This window comes from Miniopterus schreibersii (genome assembly GCF_964146895.1).
Source record: "Miniopterus schreibersii genome assembly, chromosome: 4".
NCBI lineage: Eukaryota > Metazoa > Chordata > Mammalia > Chiroptera > Miniopteridae > Miniopterus > Miniopterus schreibersii.
In genome coordinates, this window is record NC_138105.1 from 22,840,747 (window position 1) to 22,864,802 (window position 24,056).

The 24,056-nt window shown below is 46.8% G+C and overlaps 2 protein-coding genes across 2 annotated transcripts in view; both read right to left on the reverse strand.

The window, feature by feature from the left end:
• CATSPER3 (cation channel sperm associated 3) lies at positions 1-23,774 on the reverse strand. Its single transcript, XM_081136717.1, has 8 exons — positions 23,648-23,774; positions 19,441-19,594; positions 11,972-12,211; positions 7,121-7,303; positions 6,332-6,472; positions 5,914-6,033; positions 4,860-5,017; positions 1-3,916 (listed from the first exon to the last, which is right to left on the reverse strand). The coding sequence occupies exons 1-8, from the start codon at positions 23,668-23,670 to the stop codon at positions 3,811-3,813; spliced, it is 1,125 nt and encodes a 374-aa protein (XP_080992843.1). The 5' UTR covers positions 23,671-23,774; the 3' UTR covers positions 1-3,810.
• Positions 23,688-24,056, reverse strand: part of PCBD2 (pterin-4 alpha-carbinolamine dehydratase 2) — a 60,414-nt gene continuing 60,045 nt past the window's right edge. The window contains exon 5 of the mRNA XM_081136719.1: positions 23,688-23,774. The gene's annotated coding sequence lies outside the window, so the exon portion shown is untranslated. The remainder of the gene's footprint in view (positions 23,775-24,056) is intronic.

Sequence of the window (24,056 nt, forward strand, 5' to 3'; positions counted from 1 at the left end):
AGGGGGAGGGAGAGGGACAGAGAGAGGGGAACATTGATGTGAGAGCAAAACGCTGATCAGCTGCCTCCTGCATGGGGGGATCAAGCCTGCAACCAGGGCATGTGCCCTGGACCAGGAATTGAACTGGCAATCTTTGGGTATACGAGACGATGACCAACTGAACCACACTGGCCAGGGCGGGGCTCCATTTTTTAAAGGTATAGTTCAACAACCAAAACTCATCTTTAAACAATCCCAGTCATTATTTGCCTCTCTCAAAGAACATCAGTGAGAACCCAGTTCTTACCCCACAAGGACACCTGTCATCCCCATGTCTCCCCTTTCCAGGTCTTGCACTCCAGCTGAGAGCCTCTGTCCAAAAGTCTCTGACTCCTGGTCCTCAGCTTTTCCTTGCTTCCTCCCACCTTGCCCCAGTTCCTTACTACATGGGTCCATCCAGCCTTGCTGGTATCTAGGTACATCTCTGCTGTTTCTCCCATTTCCCTGATTCTCCACAGTGGAGGAGAACCAGGAGCTGACTTTCCTTCCAGCTCTGCAGTCCTGGCTCTCCCCATTCTCCAGGGACTGCATCACACCAGGCTGAAAGCAAAATCCAAGCTAGAACCTGGGAAAGGTGAGCGTGTGCCCGACCAAGCACAGAGAAACTTCCTGGTGGCGGAGTGCGGGGAAGAGTGGGCACTCGTGTGTTGCTAAACCTGTCACATCTCGCTCCTTTCTCCCCGGTTCCCACCCCTGTGATTGGAATCAGCAATCATCACCTCTCCTTTCTGAGTAGCCTAGTGAGGAATTCAGGGCCATCTTCTCTCTTGAGCCGGTGGGACAATGGAGCAGGCCCAGGCAATTTGAGGCCTAGGTAGAGATACCCCTGAGAGCAAAGCCTGACCTGATGCAGGGCAATGTGTTGTAGGTGTTTTGTCTCACCCACACTTGAGAAAACAGAAGGTGCGCAGTTTCCAGCATCTCAGTATTAGACTTGTAGGAGCTACTGGAATAAATAGGAGAGCTTAGGTTCTCAGACACTGCCTGGATCTCTGTAGCATAGGGACTGCTTCCTGCTAGTGGAATCAACAGTTTTTTAAAAAAAAAAATCTGGTCACCTTCCAAACGCCTCCTGATCCTTCTCATAAGAGCTGGGGGAGGGCCTGAGTGTGATCAAAAGACTCAGGCCCAGGTCCCCTCTGCACCCCACGACAGCCCCCAAGCCACTAGGCTGGCAGGATGGAGATGAGTGAGCCATTTGGGGACAGCTCTGCTGGATCCTAGGGCTGGGGGCGGGGAGGAGGGTCCTGCTTTCCACCACCAGGCCTGGACAAGCAGAGCCACTTTTGCCCCAAGCAAATCAATTGAAAGCCTTGGCCAAGCCTGTTTGAGTTGGTGAGAGCCCAAGTGGGAATTCCAATCTGCCAGTGTTTGCTCTACAGGCAAATAGAGCCAAACAGAAATGCTGCTTTGGGAATCTGCGCCAGATATCCATTGGCTTGCTTTGCCAGCAGTGTTGGGCCAGCCTTCTGCATGTCACATTCTCGCAGTTCTCTGCTCTGTGACAGCCTTCTGCCTTTGCCCTTAAAAGCAGCTTGCCATAGCCCAGTGGCCCATGCTCATGGCTTCCCTGCTAGCCTGGGACCCAGGCCTTCCCACCCAGGCCCACCTTGCCATTTGCCCATCCTGCACCAGCTCCATCTGGAGACTCATTCAACCCTACTCCCACAGGTTCCTGACCTCTGCTCCCTACTCCCACTCCTTACTTTCCTCCTGCCACCATGACTTGGTCCAGTGCCTTTCAGGCATAGCCCACTCTGCATCTGGCTGCCAAGCAGAGGCAGAGCTAACAGCCAGAAAGCACAAACTGTAAGTTGACTACATCGATTTCACACTCTCATGTGTATTTTATTTGATCCAGACAGCTGGTCAGTTTTAGCCCATTTCTCAGAGGAAACAGCTGAGGGTTCCGAAGACTGTAGACCTTTCCCAAGGTCACTGGATGAAGGAATCCAGGTCTCCTAACTCTAAAACCTTGGTGCTTTCTAACTTGCCTCCCTGAAGCAAGTTTTAAATCTCTCACTCATTCCCAGATGCCTGGGGTAATGCCCAGGGGTCCCAGTGAAAGTAGGCAGATGTGTTTTCATAGTCCCCCGAACGAAGTTGGCAGAGCCAGTGTGAGCACTTGGCAATGTCTGCTTTGCCCCCGCCCTGAATTGGAGCCATTGCCTGAGGCCCACCTGCCCTGCTGACCCTGCTGCGCCCACCAGAGCAGCTCTGGAAGGCCCCAGCCTTGGTCAGGCATTGAATGCATAAGGCCCTGAGCTTCTCCCAGCCACCAAGGGCACAGACACCCTGTGTACTTCAGGCCCACCTCCCCAAGTTCTCTGCACCCCAGGAAGCAGGTAGGTAACAATCCCTGCTGTCAGAGGGCTCCCCCACAGCATGGCCATAGGTCTCACTCTAGAATAATCCTTGGCATTGTTCACACAATTCTCAATTAGGTCCTGAGAATGTGAACATTTGCAAATGGAAATGACAAGTATCTTAGAAGATGCTCGGTCTCTGCATTCAAACAAGTATTGTCATGTCCTCAGGGAAACTGTCTCTCATCCAGTCTGACTTAATTACTGTCTCCCCTACACAACTGTGGGCACCACGAGGGGCCAGGACTAGACTGTGGGCTTCTCTTCACAGAACCCCCAGCACCCAGCACAGCTCAGTAATTAGTAGTCAATGTATAAATGAAACCACGAATATAGGTTTCCACCTGCCCTTGTCCTGTGGCATCAGGGGCGCCATCACCCAGGCCTGGAGCCCATGGTACCACCCATGGGACCCTTTTGTCCAGCACTCTCAACTCTACCCCAGGTGTTTTCTGCTGAGCTGACTCCCCAGTGTGGGTCTGGGGTCTTTCTGCATTCAGCTATGGGTGCTGGTCTCTCCCCCCAGCCCTACCCAGAACCCACCCCTCCGTCTGAGACGTCACCACCAAGGTAACAGGCCTCAAGAATACTCCCCAGCAGTGGAGCAGAAGGAAACAGCCAGACCTCTGGCCTGGCCAGTGGGAACAAGGGGTACCAGCCACCCTGCCTTACCTGGGCGGCTCCATCATGACTGGAGCAGGTGGTACCAGGCCCTTGGCAGCTCGCAGTCAGTTGGCTAGGAATGCTGCAGAAAACCCCACCTTTCAGTGGAGAATCCTAACCAACAATAAGAGGGGAAGGAACCCAAAGTGTCTGATTATGGCCAGCCAGACCCGTCTACCCTGAGCTCCATGTCCACACAACAGAGTCCTCTAGTCACAGCTGCACCCCTTGGGGCACCACGACCACTGTGAGCCTAGGAGAAAGTAGAGACAACCTCCAAAGAGGGGTCCCTAGAGCAGTGGGCCCACGGAGAGATGTAGCTCTGCCAGTGTGGGGACGGCCCCGTAGATGAACCCAACAGAGGTTCCACGAGGGAAGTAGGCCACACCAGCTCAAAGGAGCCAGACACTCATGGGGCTGCTAAGGCTGGGGCACTTCTTGGTCTGGGGTCCTCGGGTGGCTTCCCCAGGAACATGGTGGGTCCTTGCTGCTGAGGAGAGATCCAGTGTGGCCTCTGGAAGTGACCCTGGCCAGGACGAGTCTTGAGCCTCCCTCTCCCACTCCCAAGGTCTGGCTGTGTCAGGGAATCAGGCTTCATGGGCACCTGTCCAGACCCAACTCCCAAAGGTGGGGAAATGTCATGATCACAGCAACCCTGAAGAGACCAATGCAGAAAGCCCATGTTTAATGGGGGGCCTGTCACAGCCTGCGAGGCCCTCAGCGCCTGGGTACCCGCACCATGCTACTGCTCGTCAACCTCTTCTGAGGACTGGGGCTGCTTCTCTTGGGGCAAGTCTTCGAGCATCAGCCTCAGCACATGCACAATCTCGTAGTACAGCTCTTGCAGCCTGGAGTGGGGCAGGAGAGGGGGCCTGAGCACAGGGGTGGGCTCTGTGCCACCCGGGCGCCAGCCATCACACGCTTGCACCTGGCATTCACCACACCTAGCAGGTGTGGGGGCAGGAAAGAGCAAGGACTTTAGAACCCAGTCAGGGCGGACTGGGCCGTGGAGTGAGTTATTTCACCACGAGTCAGCTTGGAGACAGCTCCTGAGCTCTGAGTGAGGTGACTAGGTGGAGGTGACCAGACACTGCCTGGTCCATTCTGGGTCAAGAGCAAGTGTTCCCTGATGCCCTCCTTTTAGTTCCTCTAGTCCACAAAGCCCTTCAGGAGACTTCTGTCAAGAAGCCAGACTAATCGTGTCCCTCCTTGTTCAAGAGTCCATGGTGGCTCCTTAGTGCCCATGCCCAGGTCCCCTTCCTGCAGTAATGGCCAGTAAAACTCCAGCTAACATACACTGAGCCAGGCCAAGCTCACGTTTCCACAGAATCAGCCCAGCAGCCCCTCATGAGACAGGTAGGAAATCCCAGCAGCCCCTCTGGAGAGGCTTTCCAGAGTCACAGAGGAAGGTCGTGACAGAACCAGGCCAGGAGCCCCACTCTTGACTCACCAGCCATGTTCTTTCCTCTGCCCCCTGAGAAAGGGTTAGTGAGGAGGGGCTGGAGAATCCAAGGAGGCAGCATTTAAATACAGGCCAGGGCAGGCTAGGGAGTAGACAGGGGAGCAGAGTTCCCCCCAGCCGTGGGCCTGTCCACACCCCAGTCCAGCCCCTGTGCATATGTGGAATCCTGTACCCCCAAGAAGGGCCTCGCTCTGCCCACCCTGTACATCAGCTATCACCCCCCCCCCTTGCTATCCCAGGGCACCTGGCATGGCCCTGCCCTCAAGGACGCAAGGGGACCAGGAAAGACCTAGTCTCCTTGGGCCAGGGTCAGCGGGGTTGGGACTGACTTGTAAATCGTAGTGTCCTGGTTGTCCAGAGTGGACAAGTAGACATCTATGAAGGGTAGGCTAGTGCCAAAATCATCCAAGACCATGGGGTCGGTGTGCTGCAAGGTCTTCTTGAAGTTCTCCACCAGCTCACTGAAACTTTTGTAGTCAACATTTTGCTAGAGAGGGAAGCACAGAGAGATAAATGACAAGGAGGATGTGATACTCAAGATGTACAGACCTGGGGACCCGCCACAAGGGGCCCAGGCAGAAAGCTAATCCTGGCCCCAGGATGAGTCCTGAGCCTAATCACAGGCTCACCCTGGCCCCTCTGAGCCTGATCTCCCTGCCGGAGGGAGCCTCGTGAGCCACCATCACTGAGTGAGGACAGATAACACAGGAAGGAACCGGTGAGAGGTGAGTGTGGCTCAGCATGGCCTCACCTGCCCTGAGCAAACCTTGAACACAGTCAAGAAAGGCAGATGTCTCTGCCTCAGCGCAGGGGCTGAGGAGGGATGCACTGGGCACACGGGGGAGAAAGCGGGAACGGCTTGGCACCTGACAGAGCACCCAGGGCTCAGCATGGGGAGCTCAGAGCACTTGGGCTGAAGAGAGAAGATGGCCAGCCCTTTACAGCTGCATCAGGCCTGTCAGAAAATCCCAGCCTGCTGTACTCATTCATGTTAAATTTAGAAAAACTGAGGTTAGTGACACCTATCATGACCTCCGTGGCCTCACCCACTCAGAGGACAGGGCCATGCCTGCCTGGCACCCAGTGAACCCTCGGTAACAAGAGCATCCCAGGCAAAGCGCCCAGCAGAGCAGTATTCCCCATGAAGGAGGGAGATACTATTGTAATTATAGCACTCCACGCTCTCACAGGTCCAGAGAAATACAAACGCAGAGAAAATAAAGCTTGACTCTGGAAAATACAGGAGGTGGTTACCTGCCTTACCTAAGGCCACAGATGCCTGAGGCCATCTACCACTCCAAAGGCCCCAAGGCTCCTCTTCCTGGCCATTGCTTCAGCCGTGACTGTCCATGTATCTGTCACCTGCCTATGGAGATCACTTACCTGTGCGTGCATCAGCCTGCTGACCTCCTCCTGCTGCCGCTTCACGATCACCTGCTTCTCTTTCATGAGTATCATGTGCCTCTCCAGCATTAGCTCCCGCTCAAACTTTTTGATGGAGTCCTGGGGAGTGGGGGAACGAGGTAAGGTGAAGGTTCTCACTGCACAACCACCCCGTCTTTCTTCTTCTCTAGTCTTGCACTGCTGCTCAGACCCCTTAGCAGGAGAAACCTCTCCATACAGGGCCAGCCTCCAACTCAAGCTGCCAACGTAGCTGCAGAGACTTCCCACAACCCTGCCCTCCTGGCCACCTCCCCTCCACTTTAGGAGGGAAAGAGTTCAGGCTCCTCCCTGGAGATGGCCCACAGCCCCGCCTGTCACACCTATGCCGACCTCCCAGTCCCTACACACACAGCCTCACCTCGGTATGCATGATCATCACACCCACAAAAATGCTGAGGAATATGAAAGAGGCGAGCAAGATGAAGAGGATGGTGAACGATCGGCTCAGAACAAACTTCTTGTCGTCCAGCTGCTGCTGCAGGTCTGTCCAGCCATCAACCTGCTCAGGCAGGGGAGGGCATGCCAAGTGCCAAGGCTCAGCAGGGTAGGCTTCCTGCTCACCTACCTTAGGGGAGCCCTCACCCCACTAGAAGAAGGTTGCCGCTTCCTCCACATCAGCCTCTCTGAATCCCTCCCCACAATTCACTGAGTCCAGGCCTGGGGTATGGGGCACCACTGGGTGTGGGCACTTTTGGCCAGGTGTCTTGGGGGCTCTGCTCCAAAAGGCTTCCCATCCTTCCCCAAAAGATACCGCCTCTCTGCCAGGCCCTCTTTGGAGACTCCAGTCTTTTCAGAGTCCAACAGAGTCTAGACTTCTAGACTTGGGCGGATTTATGATAGTCTGTTCCAGAAAGGCTGTGTGACATGGTTTCACTTCTAAATTAAACTTAATCCAAATGAATCATCTTTTGAGAACTCTTTGAAATTTTTACAACCCTGTGACACAAATGGGAATGCTCTAGGGAGTCACAAGGTTAGACAGAGAGGGACCCCTGGCCAGGGCACTGGCTTCTGCTTCAGCTTCCCCGGCCCAGCCAAGTATTCAAACATGGTAAAGGCCCCGTGGGAGGCCCAGCACGTCTACGCACACCAGCTGGCAGCCCCTTCTCAAGGCCCTTTCCCCCACCACTGTTCCCAGACACAGTACCGTCACCAAGCTGAAGAGGGTAAAGAAGGCCACAGCTAGGCTCCCCCAGTTTTTCCGGTCACCCCTATCTGGAGCTCCAAACAGGCAGAAGCCCAGGACAGCGAAGATGTACATCAGGACGAAGAACAGGAAGAGCACAGACAGCACGGTGTAGGCTGTCTGCCCCGTGGCGCTGATGAGCGTCTGCAAGGCAGAGGCGCCGGGCTCGGCAAGGCTGCGGGCGGGGTGGGGCTCAGAGGACAGAGGTCTAGTCTGCCCAGACCACAGCCGTCTCTAGCACCCAGTGCCCTGCCTACATGTGGTAGATGCTCTATAAATGGCTGGATGGAGAGAGGGAGGGAGGGGAACTCTGCCCAGATTGAGGACTGGACCAGTCTCACATTTACCAATGCCTGACCTCTGCCCTCTGTCATCTATGGGCAGATGGTGTCTGCTGTCTTGGGTCTAGGGTAGCCTCCCCATCAACCACTTGAACCCCTGCCTGGCTTCATGGTCATCCTGAGGTGTCCCGCTCCTGCTTCTCTGGGAGGGCCAGCCCTGAAGGCTCTTCCAGGCCCAGGAAGAATAGGGGAGCCACTCAGGGAGTGGGAATAAAGAGGGCTGAGGGAAAGGTGGCTTCCTATTCTTTCTGGGGCCCATTTCATAGGCAGGTCTCTGTCTTGTGACCTCGGTCTTACCTCCCGCTACATTGCCCACTGCTGAAGAGCATAGTGCATGGCTCCTCATCATTTGTTCTTCGTAACCCAGAGTCTTGCATGCAGTAGGTGCTCAATACGTGTTCACCTACCCACTGTCACAGGCACCATTTCAAGGCAGGCAGGTGTATCATTCTTCCCATTTCAAGATGAGGGATCGAAGGCCAGGGTCACGACTAAGACCAACTCTCAAGCCCTTCACCTCGTGCCACCACCTTCAACAACTAAGGCCCCTTTTTCTAAACCAGGAAACCATTTATTGGCTTAACGCTAGGGAAGGAGGTGCCTGATAGAGTTGGGAACACAGGACAGTGAAGTTGGGACAGTTTGGGGAAATTTGGGAAGCACAGAGATAACCCAAGAGCCCCAGGGCTGCTTTGCATGTGTGCTGGCTGGGCAGCTGCCTGCAGGGGTGAACGCATGCCGGATGCCTCCCTCTTCCCTCAGGGAAAGAAAATCAGTATTTTGAGATTAATTCCAAAAGAGCTGAGATGTGAAAAATCGCCTCCCTCCTGGCAAGACAGAGACAGATCTTCTTTCCCAAGAACTGTGAAGACTGAAGAGGTGAGTCTATTGAGGTGCTGCAGAAAGGCGAGGGATTGACCCCGGCTGGGTGTCCCTCCTCCAGGCCAGCTGCAGGCCCAGCACTACCTGAGGTCACAGCTGAGCAGCCTTAAGAACGGCCATGGAGAAGAGGTCATGGTCACTGGAAGCCTGGGTGGGAATAACCCCTGACAACAGGCCTTGACCACATCTTCAAGCACAACCAGGCAGGTCTTTAGTCTACAGTTCAGACGATGCAACAATTCAGTCCCAAGGGTGGTTGCCCAGATCCGCAAAGGCCTGTAGTTTCTTCCCTGAAGAAGCCCTGGGCTTTGAGGCCTAGAGCCTGTTGAATTCCCAAATTCTTTAGGGAAACAATGCCTAGCCCCCATTTCAGCCTTCCTGGGCTCTGGCTCAAGCCACAGCTGCCCTCCTGGCCCTGGGGCATTCTGGGTATGAAGAGGACCTGCAGGAAGGGCACGTGCCCAGACCGGGCTGCTCTGATGTGCAGAAAGTGATGAGCCCCAAGGAGGAGGCGGGGAGGAAGGAGAGGCGGGGGCTCCCCCAACAGCCCAGCTTCTGAAGGTTGTTCTTCAGACTGAAATGCAGATAATCAGGGGCAGTATGGCCCTTGGGTGCCCAGAGCTCTCCGTGAAAAACAAGAAACTATTTCCTCATGAGGTAGAAGGTAGAGTATCATTTTAATTAATCAGGGGACAGAAGCTAAGAATGTGCCAAAGTGCCAGCTCTGGGCACTTGAGGCTGTGGCCTGTTAAAGCCTCACTTAGACTTCAGTGAATATAAATAGCACAGAGGCACAGGTCCCACCTTTGACACCGCCAGCTCCCCCGGCCAGCTGGCCAGGCCAGTGTACCACGGGCACGTAATCTACAGTCGCTTCTGGAACACTGGAATGTCCAGTGACATCCCAAAGGCCACAGAAGAGCCACAGCCAGAGGCCTGGTGGTCCCCAGGGAACAACTTTTGGCTAAAGGCTCTGTTTAAAAACAGAAAACCCAAGGTCAAACATGGGCTGTATGTCAGTGTGCACACTGTGTCTGCAGGCCCACAGGCTTCTGTGTGTATCTGCAAGGACCAAGGCTGGGCAGAAGCCCGCAGTCTCCAAGACAGCCAGGCTGAGCTCTAGGACAAACCTTGGCCAGTGGGGTGGGCTGTGCTCCCTTCACTGGATCCCTGGGCTCAAAGGATGGGCTGTCCCTGCCAGGACCTAAGCCCCAGGCACCTTTAGGCTTCACCTCTGACCAGGCCATCACAACATGGCCAAGACAATGCACTGAGCAGGCAGCTAGTGCCCTCAGCTTCTCAAAGTGCCAATATGGGGCACTGCCCTCATCCCACCCCCAGCCTCCAAGATGGAAGCACCTCTTGCCCCAGTCTTTTCTGCTTCCCTCCTCCCTGTGCAACCCTCCCCTCAGCCCACTGCCATCACCTCCTTCCTCCTGTGACTTTGCAGGCCTCTGGTACTACCTGTCATCCCATGGTGAGCCCTCTCCTGGCCTCAGCACGTCGCTCCCCCACAGCCCTCTCAAGGGAGGCTGCCTATCCCCTACGACCTCCTTCAGGAGGCCGCCCTCTGCCTGACCTCGGGGCAGGGCCAACCTTCCAGCTTCCTACTCCACCTCCTGTCTAGGAATCTCTCCCTCAGGCGCCGCCCGATCCTGCTGCCATCCTGGGATCTTCAGCATCTCTATGGAACACCCCCCACCCCCCAGGGCTCCTCATCCCCTGACTTCCTAATCTCCAGGGGCCCTTGCGCCACTTTAGACCCTCCTCCCTTGGTGCTTGCCATCTGGAAAAACCAGGCTATGCTTCCCACTGTCTGATCAGTCCCTCACTCAGAGGTGCCTATCACCTGGCAGTCACCTCCCAGTTTTCTCTCCTGACCACCCTCCTTACTCTTGAACCTACACATCGACTCCAATGCCCAGCACCTCAGACACTCCCCTCTTCACTTCTAGATCACATTACTGGTCTGTCTCTAGCCTACAAATAAGGGGAGCCAGGCTCGGGTTTCCCAAGGAAGGGTGTCATGATTTGATGTACACTTTAGAGATTCCCCCAGCTGCTGGGGTATTTCTGTTACAAAATTCTCAGTGGTGTGGGAAGTCACTGCAGGAATCCAGGTAAAGGAGGATGGTGATGGAGAAAAGGTGATGACTGTGGGGATGAAAACTGTCATTACTATTTAGAAGGTCATGCAACAGGGCTCTGGGGGAGAGGAGTGAACAAATGCATTACTCGGAAGGTGACTAGGGTTGGGGGAGTGCCTTTCAGTTGCAGGAGGAGGCGCCAGGGCTTGGGGGTCTGAGAGTGGGGGTGGGGAGAGCGATGACGTCCAGCTTAGACATGTTGAGTTTGAGGAGCATGCAAAGCGTCCAGGAGACAGTTGGGTCTGAAGGTCAAAGAGAGAGGCGTGGGCAGGTGAAGACTCCTGAAAAGTGGAAAAGATCACCCAAAAAGAATATGTAGAGAAAAGAACTCAGGACATACTCTGAGAAAACACTTATGAGCCAGGCAAAGGAAACATGTGCTGGATAAGTCATGCCCAAGTGGCGGGAGGAAAACCAAGAGAAGGCGGTGACAAGGATGCCAAGGGAAATGGCCAGTGGACTTGGTGACACGGAGGTTGTTGGCAACCTTCGAGAGACTAGTTACTTTGGAATGGAGGGAAGAAGCCAGGGCATAAAAAACAGATCAGGAAGTGGGGGTTGTGTGTACAGACACCTCTTTCCAAAAGCTTCACCACATGCTGGGGGAGGTGACACAGCCACGTGTGTGACTACATGAGGGCAAGGAATGAATGCATGGGGCTCCGGGGCAGGAGGAGCCCTTTAACATTCTCCTTATCTTCTCCACCGAGGACTGGGGGTCCCTGAGTGTCAGGCCTAGGCCCTAGGAGACATGCAGGCTAGGCTAGAAGCAATCTCTCAGCCAAACAGGCTGGCACACCCTCACTGGTCAAATAGGTCCAAACCAGCCCCTTCCTGGAGAAGCGTGGACACTGGGTGCAAAGCCAGGGCAAACATCCTGCGTCCAGGCTGAATGCTAAGGGTAAGCTTAGGTCAGCTCTGAGGTTTGTTCTGAAACCTTCTGAGCCAAGGAAAGGCTGGTCAGCCCATGACTCCTCAGCAGGAGCAGCACTTCCAGAACTGCCTGAACCAAGAGATGAGACTATTCCCATCAAAAGGGGCAGCAGATTTTCAGCATTTGGGGAAAGCAGTGAGTAGCCCAGGCTACCAGAAAGGTGGAGGTTGAAGAGTGCCATAAGAAGGTGGTACACTTTGCAGCATGGGAGAGAGGAAAAGTTCAGATAGCCTCTAGAGTCAAGACACACCTTTCCAGTCTCAGCTCTGGCATCTACCTGCTGAGTGATCTGGGGCCTCAATTTCTTCATCTGTAAAATGGGACTAATAATACTTTTCTTATCATTATTTTTAAGATTAAATGAGGTAATCTCAGTAAAGATCAACCTGCTATACAGTAGGACTCAATAACTGGACAATAGTAGTACAATTATTTTTCATCAGTGGCTGGTGGGCAGGTGGGCCCCATCACCTACACTCCCAGAACCACGCATCAGCAGATTACTCACCCGGATGCCACGACTATAGGTGATAAGCTTGAGGATGCGCAGGGACTGCATGCCATCAGCAATGTTGAGGTAGGGGTAGTGCTTGCCCTTGATCTTGCGGAGAGCATAGGGGATCACGACATTGACAATAATCATCACATCTAGCAGGTTGTAGCCATCCTTCCAGAAGTTTATGGGGTCCACATAGAGCTTCACATAGAACTCGGCACTATACATGGCCACAAAGAAGATCTCTGAGACCTGCAGGAGTGGCAAGGTTTGGAGGGTCAGACCTATGATCCTGGCCCTCTCCCTGCTTGGGCCACCCAATCAGGTGTGTGCTGGCTGAGGGTGGGGGTCGTAAGTCACCCACATGAGAAATAAATCCAGGCAGAGTCCCTGGCACACAGTGCACACACAGTGTGCCTGATTCCCTTCTTCTTCTGTGTCTTCCCTGGCCCATGGCCTGAAGTCTGGGGCTAGGTTAGACCCAGGGTACTTGGGAATGACTGACTAACCGACACGCTGAGTAACTAGACAGGCCCCAGTTTAAGGCAGCTCAACATGACAAGCAACCTGCATGTAGGATTTCCCAAAGACAAGATCCCAAGAGTTGTCTGGCCAACCTGAATACCCAACCTTTTATATACAGATGCAGTGCTCATCTATGTATATTTACTCTGTTTAATCGCACATAATTACACATCAGTTACCTAATATGATTCTGAAGAATATTCTGCCTCCCCCCCCCATTTATACTTTATGAAATAGTCTTACTCAGATCCTTATGCATCTAGAACTCCAGTGGCTTTGTTTTTATCAAAAGGTACTTATTTTGTTAAATTGATTTGAGAGAGACAGGAAGGGAGAGAAACATAGATGTGAGAAACACTGACTGAACCCACAACCTAGGTATGTGCCCTGACCGGGAATCAAACCCGAAACCTTTTGGTGTACAGGACGACGCTCCAACCAACCAAGCCACTGGCCAGGGCCCAAAGGGCACTTGTTGAGTCCTCTAAGTTGTTCCTTATCATCAGTGCATTCATTCACTGAAGGAGCTTTGATTGAGCATCTGTCATGTGACAAACAAGCACCATGTAGGCACTGGGAAATGAGTAAGACAGAAAGTGCCCAGCCCCAGGAAGCTTACAGTCTCGCAGGAAAGACAGAAATAGATGCCTAAACAAATCCATATACAGTATTACAGCAGATAGGAAGGAAACTAGTCAAACGGAGACTGAGGGACTGGCAAAGTGGGGGAGGGGCAGCTGTGGCAACTATTTTAGGAAAGGTGGTGGAGTGGAGCCCCACTGAAGCCAGGAACGGAGTCGTAGTAAAAACTGGAAGAATGATTCCCAGTGGGGAGCGCAAGAGCCCTAAGGCGAGGAAGGGGCTGTTGAAGGAACAGCAACGCAGCACGACTAGAACAGAAAGGGAGAGCAGGGCAGGAGATGCAGACTGTGGAGGAATGGCCTTGTAGGCTGGTGAGGGCTCTGAATTTTAATCTCAGCCTTGGAGGATTTTGAGCAAGGGAGTGATATGATCTGATACATTTTTAAGAGATCTCAGTGGAAAAGAGACTGTGGGGGAGCCGAGAAACACGGCGGCTGGAAGGCAGATTAGGGAAAAGGCGGTGGATATCAGGATTATTTCTAGCAGTCATACAGGCAAGAGGTGAGGTTCGGCTGGATCTGACTGAGGGACAGTGTGGAGTGCCGAGAAGAGGTCAGATTCTGTATGTCTTTTGTAGGTGGCGATGATGGGACTTGCTGATGGACTCAAGGATGCACAGGGAAGAGAGTAGGCAAGGAGGACTCTAGTGTTTCAGACACAGAAACTGCGAGATGCCTTTAACTGAGATGAGTCTGGGTTGGATTGAAAGGGAGCTAGAGTGTCTGGAGGGAAGTAGAAATATTTCTGAGATATACCACCTTTTACATACATGTCAGATGCTGTAACTCTAGCCACAACTACCCATTTGGATAACATTAAGGCAGCTAGTGTTTTTACTTGTCCTGCATACTTATATTTGTGGTCTCCACATTGCAACTGTTTACTTTTAAAAAATACTATGTAACATTTAAGATACACAAAAAGGTATAAAGAATAACATAATGAACCACCACATACTACCACCCAGCTTAAGAAATAAAGTGTTAGCATTATAGACAGAGTCTCTTATGGGCCTTTGGTTGTTCAGATCCCCTTCCCGTCCCACAAAGGTAATCCTATTGTAAATCTGGAGTGTGTCATGCCGTGCATTTTATACTTTTACCACATGTGTATCCCAAAAACTACATGGTATCATTTTGTATTTTATACATTACATGAATACTTGTACTGAAGTATTCTTTGGAAACTTGTGGTTTTTTAATTTAAAATTGTTTATGAGGTTCACCCATGCTGACATGTGTACCCCTAGTTTACTGATTCACTGCTAATTAACAATTCCACTTATGAAAATACCATTTATTTATCCAGTTCCCACTGAGTGATATTTAGTTTGTAATTTTTCACTATTGCAAATAGTAGAATAGTACAAAAAGTTTGAGCAATTCTTGTACATTTTATTGTACACATATGTAAAGTTTCTCTCTGTTATATACCTAGAAGTGGAATTACTAGGTTGTAGGATAGGAGTATCTTCAACTTTACTAGATGTCCAATTGTTTTCTGAAGCTATCGTACGAACATCAGCAATGTTCCTACCGTCTGACGTCCTTACCAACACTTCCTACTGACGAACTTCTTAATTTTTGTCAGTCTGATGAATATGAAATGGTATCTTTTTTGTTCTGTTTTAATCCTCACCGGAGGATATTTTTTCCATTGATTCTGAGAGTGTGTGGAAGGGAGGGAGGGAAGGGGAGAGAAAGATTGACGTGAGGGAGATACATCGATTGGTTGCCTCCCGCACTTGTCCAGACCAGGCCAGGGATGGAACCTGCAACCCCGGTACATGCCCTTGACCGGGAATCGCATGGACAGATGCTCTAAAACCACTGATCCACACCGGCCAGGGCCCTTTGTCCATTTTTTGAATTGGCTTCTTTAGATTGTTGAATTGTAGAAGTTCATTATATATTGTGGGTATTAATCCCTTAGCAAACATATGACTTGCAAGTATTTGTTCCCATTCTGTGGGTTATCTTTTCACTCTCTTGATAGTGTCCTTAGATTCACAAATGTTTTTAATTTTGATGAAGTCTAAATTATCTTTTTTTGTTGTTACCTGTGCTCTTGGTGTCTAAGAATCCATCGCCAGATCCAAGGTAATGAAGATTTACCCCTATGTTTTAAGAATTCTAGCTTTTATATTTAGGATGTTGATAGATTTTGAGTCAATTTTTGTATAGCGTGTGACAGGGCTTCAACTTTACTCCTTCATATGGGGATATCAAGTTGTCCCAACACCATTTGATGAAGAGACTATTCTTCCCAGTGAACGGTCTTGGTACCCTTGTAAAAGAATCAATTGGCCATAGATAGCTGGATTTACGACTTGAATCTCAATTGTATTCCATGGGCCTAGGTCTATCCTTATGCCTGTACCACGCTGTTTTGATTACTTTATCTTTGTAGTAAGTTTTAAAGTTAGCAAGTACAAGTCCTCCAACTTTGTTCATTTTAAATTTTGTATTGGTCATTCAGGGCCCCTGGCACATCCATATGAATTCAAGGACTGGCTTTTCAATTTCATTTTTTTTAAAGGCTGTTAAAATTTTGATAGGGATTGCACTGAATGTGTAATTCAATTTGGAGAGTTTTAAGTCTTAAATCTTCTAATCCATGAATATGGGGGTCCTCCCATTTATCTAGGTCTTAATTTCCTTCAGCAACATTTTATAACTTTCATTATACACACCTTTCATCTCCTTGGATAAACTCATTCCTGAGTATTTTATTATTTTCGATGCTTTGTAAATAGAACTTTCTTAATTTCCTTTTCAGATTGTTCACTGTTAGTATATAGAAATACAACTGACTTTTTGCTGTTGGTCTTGTATCCTGCCACTTTGCTGAATTTGTTTAATAGCTCTAATAGTTGTGTAGGCATGTGCACATTCTTCAGAATTTTTTATATATAAGATCAAGTGTCTGCAAACAAAGACCATTTCAGCTCTTCTATTCCAATTCAGATACCTTTTATTTCTTGTCTTTGCCTAACTGCTCTGGTTAGAACTTCCAGTACAATGTTAAATAATGGGGAAAGTAGGGATTTTTGTCTTGTTCCTGATTTTCGGGGGGAAACCTTCAGTCCTTCACCATGGAGTGTGATGTTAGCTGCACATTTTTTCATAAATATCCATTATCAGGTTAAAGAATTTCTTTTTTTTTCTAGTTTAAATTGTTTGGTTGTTAGTTTAGTAAAGCCAACCAAGCTCTTTTTTGGTTTCTGTTTGCACGGAGTATCTTTTCATTCTTTCACTTTCAACCTATTTGTATCTTTTGATCAAAGGGTGTTGTCTTTTTCAGCATCAACCGAGGTAATCATGTGGATTTTTTCCTTCATTCTATTTGTGCATTACATTGATTTTTATACATTGAACCTCGCATTTTGGGATAAATCCCACTTGGTCATGGTGTATAATCCCCCTTTAAGTATGCTGGTGGATTCAGTTGTTAGTATCTTGATGAGGATTTTTGCATTTATATTTGTAAGGGTTACTTGCAGTTTTTTTTATTATGATGTCTTTGTCTGTCTTTGGTGTCAGGGTAATGCTAGCCTCATGGAACAAGTTCTTAGAAGTATTCCCTCCTCTCCCACATTTTGGAAGAGTCTGAGAAGGGCTGGTGTTGATTCTTCTTTAAATGCAAAGTAGAATTAACTAGTGAAGCAATCTGGTCCTGGGCATTTCTTTTTGTAAGGCTTTTGATTAGTGACTTAATCTTTTTATCTGTTATAGGTCTATTCCAATATGTCTGTTTTCTATTTCTTCCTGAGTCAGTTTGGTAGTTGGTTTGTTTCACCTAGGTTATCTAATTTGTTGGCACACAATTGTTTATAGTCTTCTCCTATGACCCTTTTTATTTCTATATGGTCAGTAGCAATACCCCAACTTTCATTTCTATTTTTAGAAATTTGAATCTTATTTTTCTTAGTTAATCTAGCTGAAGGCTCATCAATTTTGCTGATCTTTTCAAAGAATACAATTTTTATTTTCTCTATTCTTCATTTTGTTTCACTCTAATCTTTTTATTTCCTTCCTTTTGGTAGCTTTGGGTTTAGTTTGCTCTTCTTTTTCTAGTTTCTCAAGGTGTAAAGTTAGGTTATTCATTTGAGATCTTCCTTCCTTCCTATGCGGACATTTACAGGTATAAATTTCTCTCAGAGCACTGCTTCTGCTGCATCCTGTAAGTTTTATAGTGTAGTGTTTTCATTTTCACTTGTCTTAAAGTATTTTCTAATCTCCCTTGTAATTTCTTCTTTGACTTATTGGTTACTTAAGAGTGTGTTTTTTCTTTCTTTTCCTCACTGGAGAATATGTTTTTTACTGAATTTAGAGAAAGAGGGAGAGAGAAACATTGCTGTGAGAGAGAAGCATCAATCAGTTGCCAACTGGGGATCGATCAGCAACCTAGGTACGTGCCCTTACCGGGAATCGAACCTGGAACCTTTTGGTGTACAGAACAATATTCCAACCAATTGAGCCACCCAGCCAGGGCTATTTTTTTTTTTTTTTTTTTAGTTAAGAGTGTGTTGTTTAATTTCCATATATTAGAAAAAAATTTCCAGTTTTCCTGCTGTTATTGAGTTTTAGTGAATTCATTCAATTGTTGTCAAAGATACTTTGTATGATTTTACTATTTTTTAATTTATTGAGACTTATTTTGTGGCCTAACATATGGTAAATACTGAAAACTTCCCTATATGTACTTAACAAAAACTCCTATCTTCTTGATGAATTGACTCTATTCAACATACAATGTCCTTCTTTGCTTCTTGTATGAGTTTTTGCCTTAATGTCTATTTTGTCTAATGTTAGTGTAGCCAGCCCAGCTCTCTTTTGGTTTCTATTTGCATGACATATTTTTCATTCATTCACTTTCAAACTATTTATATCTTTGGATCTTGAGTGAATCTCTTGTAAACAGCATATATATGGACTTTTTGATCCATTCTGTCTTAATTGCAGAGTTTAATCCATTTATACTTAAGGTAATTATTGGTAAGAAAATATTTCTGATATTTTGCTGTTTGTTTTATATATGTCACGGCTTTTTTGTCCCTCAATTCCTCCATTATGGCTTTCTTTTGAATTTTTTTTTTTGGTAGTGTACCACTTCATTCCTTTCTCATTTGTTTTTCTGTATATTTTTATTTTCTTGGATTAAAATTAACCTCTTAAATTTATAACAGTCTATTTTAAATTTATACAACCTTAGCTTCAATAGTACGTAACAATACTGTTCCTATATAGCCCCATCCCCACCTTTGCTATTGTTGTCACAAAATACACCTTTATACTTGTATGCCCACTAACAATCTGTAACTATTGTTTTATGCATTTTTATTTTAAACCATGTAGAAAAAAGTTACAAACCAAAAATACAGTAATACCGGCTTTTATATTTACCTGTGTAATTACTCTTATCAGTGTTCTTTATTTCCTCAGACGGCTTAAGTTACTGTCTAGTTTCATTTCTGCCTAGAGAACTATCTTTAGCACTTCTTATAGAACAAGTCTACTAGCAGCAAACTCCCTCAGCTTTTGTTTATCTAGGAATGTCTTGATGGTTTTCTTCATTTTTGAAGGATAGTTTTGCTGGATATAAAATTCTTAATCGACAATATTTTCCCTTCAGTACTTTAAATATGTCATTTCAGCTCTAGCCAGTTTGGCTCAGTGGTTAGAGCATCGGCCTGTGGACTGAAAGGTCTCAGGTTTGATTCCAGCCAAGGGCATGTACCTAGGTTGCAGGTTCAATCCCCAGCCCTGGTCGGGGCGCATGCAGGAAGCAACCAATCAATGTGTCTCTCTCACATCGATGTTTTTCTCTCCCCCCCCTTCCACTCTCTCTGAAAAGCAATGGAAAAAGTGTCCTTGGGTGAGGATTAAATATGTCATTTCACTGCCTTCTGTCTTCCAGAGTTTCTGAGAATTCAGTTGCTAATCTCATTGAGGATTCACCATATGTGACAAGTTGCTTCTGTCTTACATCCTCTCCCACGAGGCTAATACTACACAGTTGAGGCTCCCTGTAAAGATACCTTGTTAACTAGTTTTGATGCAAATGCTGCCCATGGGTTTTTGCTTTTGCTATTTGGTTGCTCTATCTTTTTTTAAGATGGGATTCAGGGAAATTAAAAAACCATATCACCACTGCCACTGCTGCCACCATCTTCCCAGATTTTAGAGTATATTTTAAAAGCACTTAAAATTTTTCTACAGAAAATTTTCTTGAAAATGCCTTAAAAATTGTATAACATTTTCAGAATTAAAACAGGTGAAACAGAAAAAAAATGGATCATTTTGTCTGCTTACCTCAGAAAGTTTGAATAATTTGTATTTTGTTTTATAATCAGTCCACAAGACCAACAAAAAGGCATTCGCTGAGATGGTGCTAATCATCACTATCTTAAACAGACGACTCATTAGAACTCTCTTCACAAATGCCTGACATTGAGTATCTTTCCTCCTGTCAAAAAGTTGAATAAGAGGTATGATTATCTCACAACAGAGCTAGATCCCCAAAGAATGTATACCTTTTTGTAGGGACTAGGGTCTGCTTTCCCCCTTCTGTGAAATTAAGGTTATATATACTTTAAAATTGCAATGAAATACTGACTGAATGATGATGATCACTGCGTGGGTCTTTCCTCATTCAGTTTCCCAGTTCTTTCTCTCTACACCTCTGAAACAGAATGGTTACCACTCCTTCTCAAGCAAAACAAAGCATCATCTTCATTTACTAATTTTACAAATTTTTATCAAGTAACTACTACATACCAGGCATTACAGTGGGCACTGGGACAAAACTAAATATTGTCAGTCTAGTAAGGAAAATGGAGAATAATCAAATAATCACCCTGACAAGAGCTTATAAATCAATGATGAAAAACTGAACTCTCTAAGAAAAAAAGTGGGCAAACACAGTCAATTCATGAAAGAAATACAAATGGCAATGACCTTTCTCAAAATGTTCAGCAGCACTACAAATCGGGGAGATGGAAATTAAGTAAAGCTATTCTTTTTACTTATAAAATTAGCAAAGACTTAAACATAATATTTAATACTAGCAAGGGTATAGTGTGATGGAGCATTCTCACAACCTGCCAGGGGGAATATAAATGGACTCTTTTCTGAAAAGCCTCAGAACTGTTCGTATCCTCTGACCCAAGGAATCTACCCCAAAATAATACAATCTGAAATGCAAACAGTGACTTGAGTCAAGTGTGTTTATCCCAGAACTATTTACAGTAGTGAGAACTTAGAAACAATTTAAAAGTCTAACAAAAAAGACTAGTTAAGTAAATTATAGCATATCCATCTCATAGAATACTATACAGCTACTAAAATACGTGTATGCATTTTTCATGATTTAGAAAAAAGTTTATGATCCACTGGATAGCAAAATACAAAAAAAGCCCTGAATGGGTAGCTCAACTGCTTAGAGCGTTGTCCCAATACACTAAGGTTGCAGATTTGATCCCCATTCAGGGCACATACAAGAATCAACCAACAAGTCCATGCGTCTGTCTCTCTCTCTCTCTCTCTTTCTCCCCACCTCTCTCTTCCCCTCCCTCCATTCAATTAAAAAAAAAATTTTTAAACACAAAAACAAAACAAGATACAAAATTTTCTCCTTGAAACTACCTCAACTGTAACCAAAATGGGCAGAAAAAGCCTTGGCAGGAAATATGCCAAAATGTTGGTAGTGGTGAGGTTGTAGGTGATTCTTTTTCTTGTCTGTTTATACTTATCTTTGCTTTGCAATTTTTCTCTAAGAGTATAACTTTTACCCATTATACATATCAAATGAACATGTTCTCACAACAGTAAAAATATTGAGTGTATATACTTTGATAATTAAACAAATATGTTACAAAACACAGCCTTCAAATTATCTAACAGTAGTTAACAAAAAAAGACAAAAAGAAGTCAAACTACTCATTCAGTCTACAGGTCAAGTAAGAGTGCCATGAATGTCTGGCTTAACTGGCCAGTCATGAGACAAAAGCCAAAGAAGTAACATGTTTGGCTGAGCCTTCACCAACCTCACCAATCAGAGAAGCCCAGTCATCGAGGATGTGCACCTCAGTATGAGAAGTGGATGGGTGCCTGTGGGAAGAGGCTGAGAGCGCTGGCACCCTGCCACCACTGCTGTTGCACATTTCTTAGCTAGTAATAGGAATAGAGGATATTTACTGAAATGTCTTGAATCTTTCAAAGAACACCTTCGATGCATTTTCCAACAGGGTATCAGAAATGCCTTTTGAGCGGTGGACATGGCGATACCGGTGTTGAGACATTTTCCAAATTTTCAATTTTTATTCCTCGCTTTTATCACCCAACAGAAAATCTCTGCTCAGTGATTTCCTCAGCGTCCAGATTCCATGGACCACACAGAAGGGTCCACAAGGAGAATCCTTGCTTTATGAGGTCATTCTTGGGCATTCCAGTATGTTACTAATCCACAGGCCCCTGGAGAGGCAAGCTCCCCAGCCGATCTATGCACAGATCCTCTCTTCCCAAGGAGACTAGACACCTCAGTTCAGGAAAAACAGTTGTGAGCACCCCACAATTGTGAAGCTCCAGGCTATAAAATTCGGAGCCCAGAGATAAGCCAGATGAAAACCCCTTCTCCTTCAGGAAGTGCCCTGATATGACAAAAGCCCTTAATAATATGTTACAATAAGTTAAGGATCATAGAAGTAGGGAAAGAAAAGTTCTCTGGGGTTCTAAAGGCACTGGAAACACCTGATAGGTTTAGAGCTAGAACATAAGAAACAGGCTAATTTCAGGCATGGAATGCACACATAGAACCACCTAGAGTGTAAGGGATGAGCCCATGAGGTAAAAATGTTTTAGGTATAAGAGCAATAGAGTTTTTTGCTCTGTTCAATTCTAGGGATTAATATATTCTCCTTGCTTTTTTTCTCCTAACTTCTTTGTTTTTTGAAGCAAATCAAGACAGAGGGATCTGGGTAGTGAATCTTTAGTGGCTAAATTGATCAAATTCCTGGAAACCTAAATTCTTGGGCCACAAGAAAAGGAAGTGACCACCCACCACCTCCACTGTCCCAGGTGTTCTAAAACAAGTACATACGACCATTCCTTGTAGGAAAATATTCTTATAGGCAACCAATATACTAAACTGGGAAATAACATCTTATTTACTCAATTTCTCCATTTAAAATCAACGTCAAGCTTTAAGAATCACTTTGATTAATGACACCAAGATTCAAACTTCAGTCTCATCTTCTCAGTCTACATTCTCTCCCTCAGGGATCAGATCCCCTATACTTCCTACTGCCTCCTTTGGACACATGTCCCCTAATGCCTTCTGAGCTCCTGCCCAACGACACATCCCCACAGTGGCCTCCTGGAGCAGCTGCTCGGAAAGAGCCTGAATCAGTTCTGTTTCCAACTGCCCCAATACATCAATGTGCCAAATCCCATCGGGGGCATATAGAAGGCCTTCAGTAAGTGTGTGCTATATGAATATACAAATGAATGGCACCAGGGGTCCTTATGCTCACTCTAGCAGCTGAGCATAGTGGAATCCATCTCCAGGAACCCCTATCGTACACTTCTATGCCTTCCTTCTTTCAGCACCAAAGTAATGTTGGGGGAGAAATGGAGAAAAGGAATGTAAAGAATTCTTCAAGATGCTCAGAGGAGTAAGGAAAGATGGCCTGCTGAGGGCAGCAGAGAAAAGCCCAGTTGCTCTTCGTGCACTGCTTCAGCACAGCCAACCACAGCTAGATGTGATTTCTGAAGTCACTGATGAAGACATCTCATCTGGGAATGAAACTCCGGCTGGTAAGTAGAATCAGGGGTGACGGGCTTATTAGGCTCTACTGAAATCATCCAGATCTTCTCACGGAGAGCCCTGGATGAGCATCCTGGGACGAGAAGCAAAGGGGTGCCTCTTCTGCGCTTCAACAGCAACTCACACTCTGCCCGGCGTGGGCAGCACCCCCTCAGCTGCACACAGCAGGGAAAGGCAGCAGTCAGCGGGCATGGCAGCTTGGCGACTCAAGTCTTCTGGCCAAGAGTCATTCCTTTACTAGTCCCAAGTAACTGGCATTGAAACACAAAGTATAGCCAAACCCTGTTACAGCTCTTGTTGTTTTGCAGAAAATTTTACAAAATTGAAAGTTACAGAATTCAACTAGTATATTTTTTAATGTAAATTAGACGGTATAAAGACTGCTTCATACCAACACTAGTAGTCCAATATTTCAATACACTAATAAATGTCAGGTTTGTGTTCAAAAATATATATGCTGCTGCTTTTTGTTTAGAGCAAAAACATAAAAACCATGCCTAGTCTATGTATCCAAAGATTTCCTAAATCTTATCAATGTCAAAAAGTAACCATTATGAACTTTCATTAACTTCATTTCATGCTGGCTCTGGTTTGTTATCTATGCAGGTCATTCAAGGGGTCATAGATCATGTCTACTGAATTCCTCTCTACTTCAGTGATCATTCAGAAAGAAAATGAAGGAAAACCAAAACTTACCACATCAGAGACACCAGTGCCATCACACAAAGATTTGGAACAGAAGGGAACTTGGGGGCCTCCGACCTTGCCAATGTCTCTTTTAAGTTGATATGTCAGTTACTTGAAGCAAGTCTGGGGATTCATTCTGTTGGAATTTACCACAATGAGTATTTCCATAGACTTAATATGGGACCTTTGATTCTCTACAGTAAAGTTTGTGAGTTCCAGCAGATGTGACACCCTTAACATGAACCTTATGTCAAACCCCCATGTACATGCTAATTAGTAGCTGCATTCTCAGGTCTTCACTATTGCAACTATGAGCCATATTCTGCTTTCTCTAGTGTGCAATACATGGTATATGTTAACAGCCAATGAGTTTAGCCTCTCAGACTTTCATTCAAAACAGGAGGAGCCCCGGGTGACA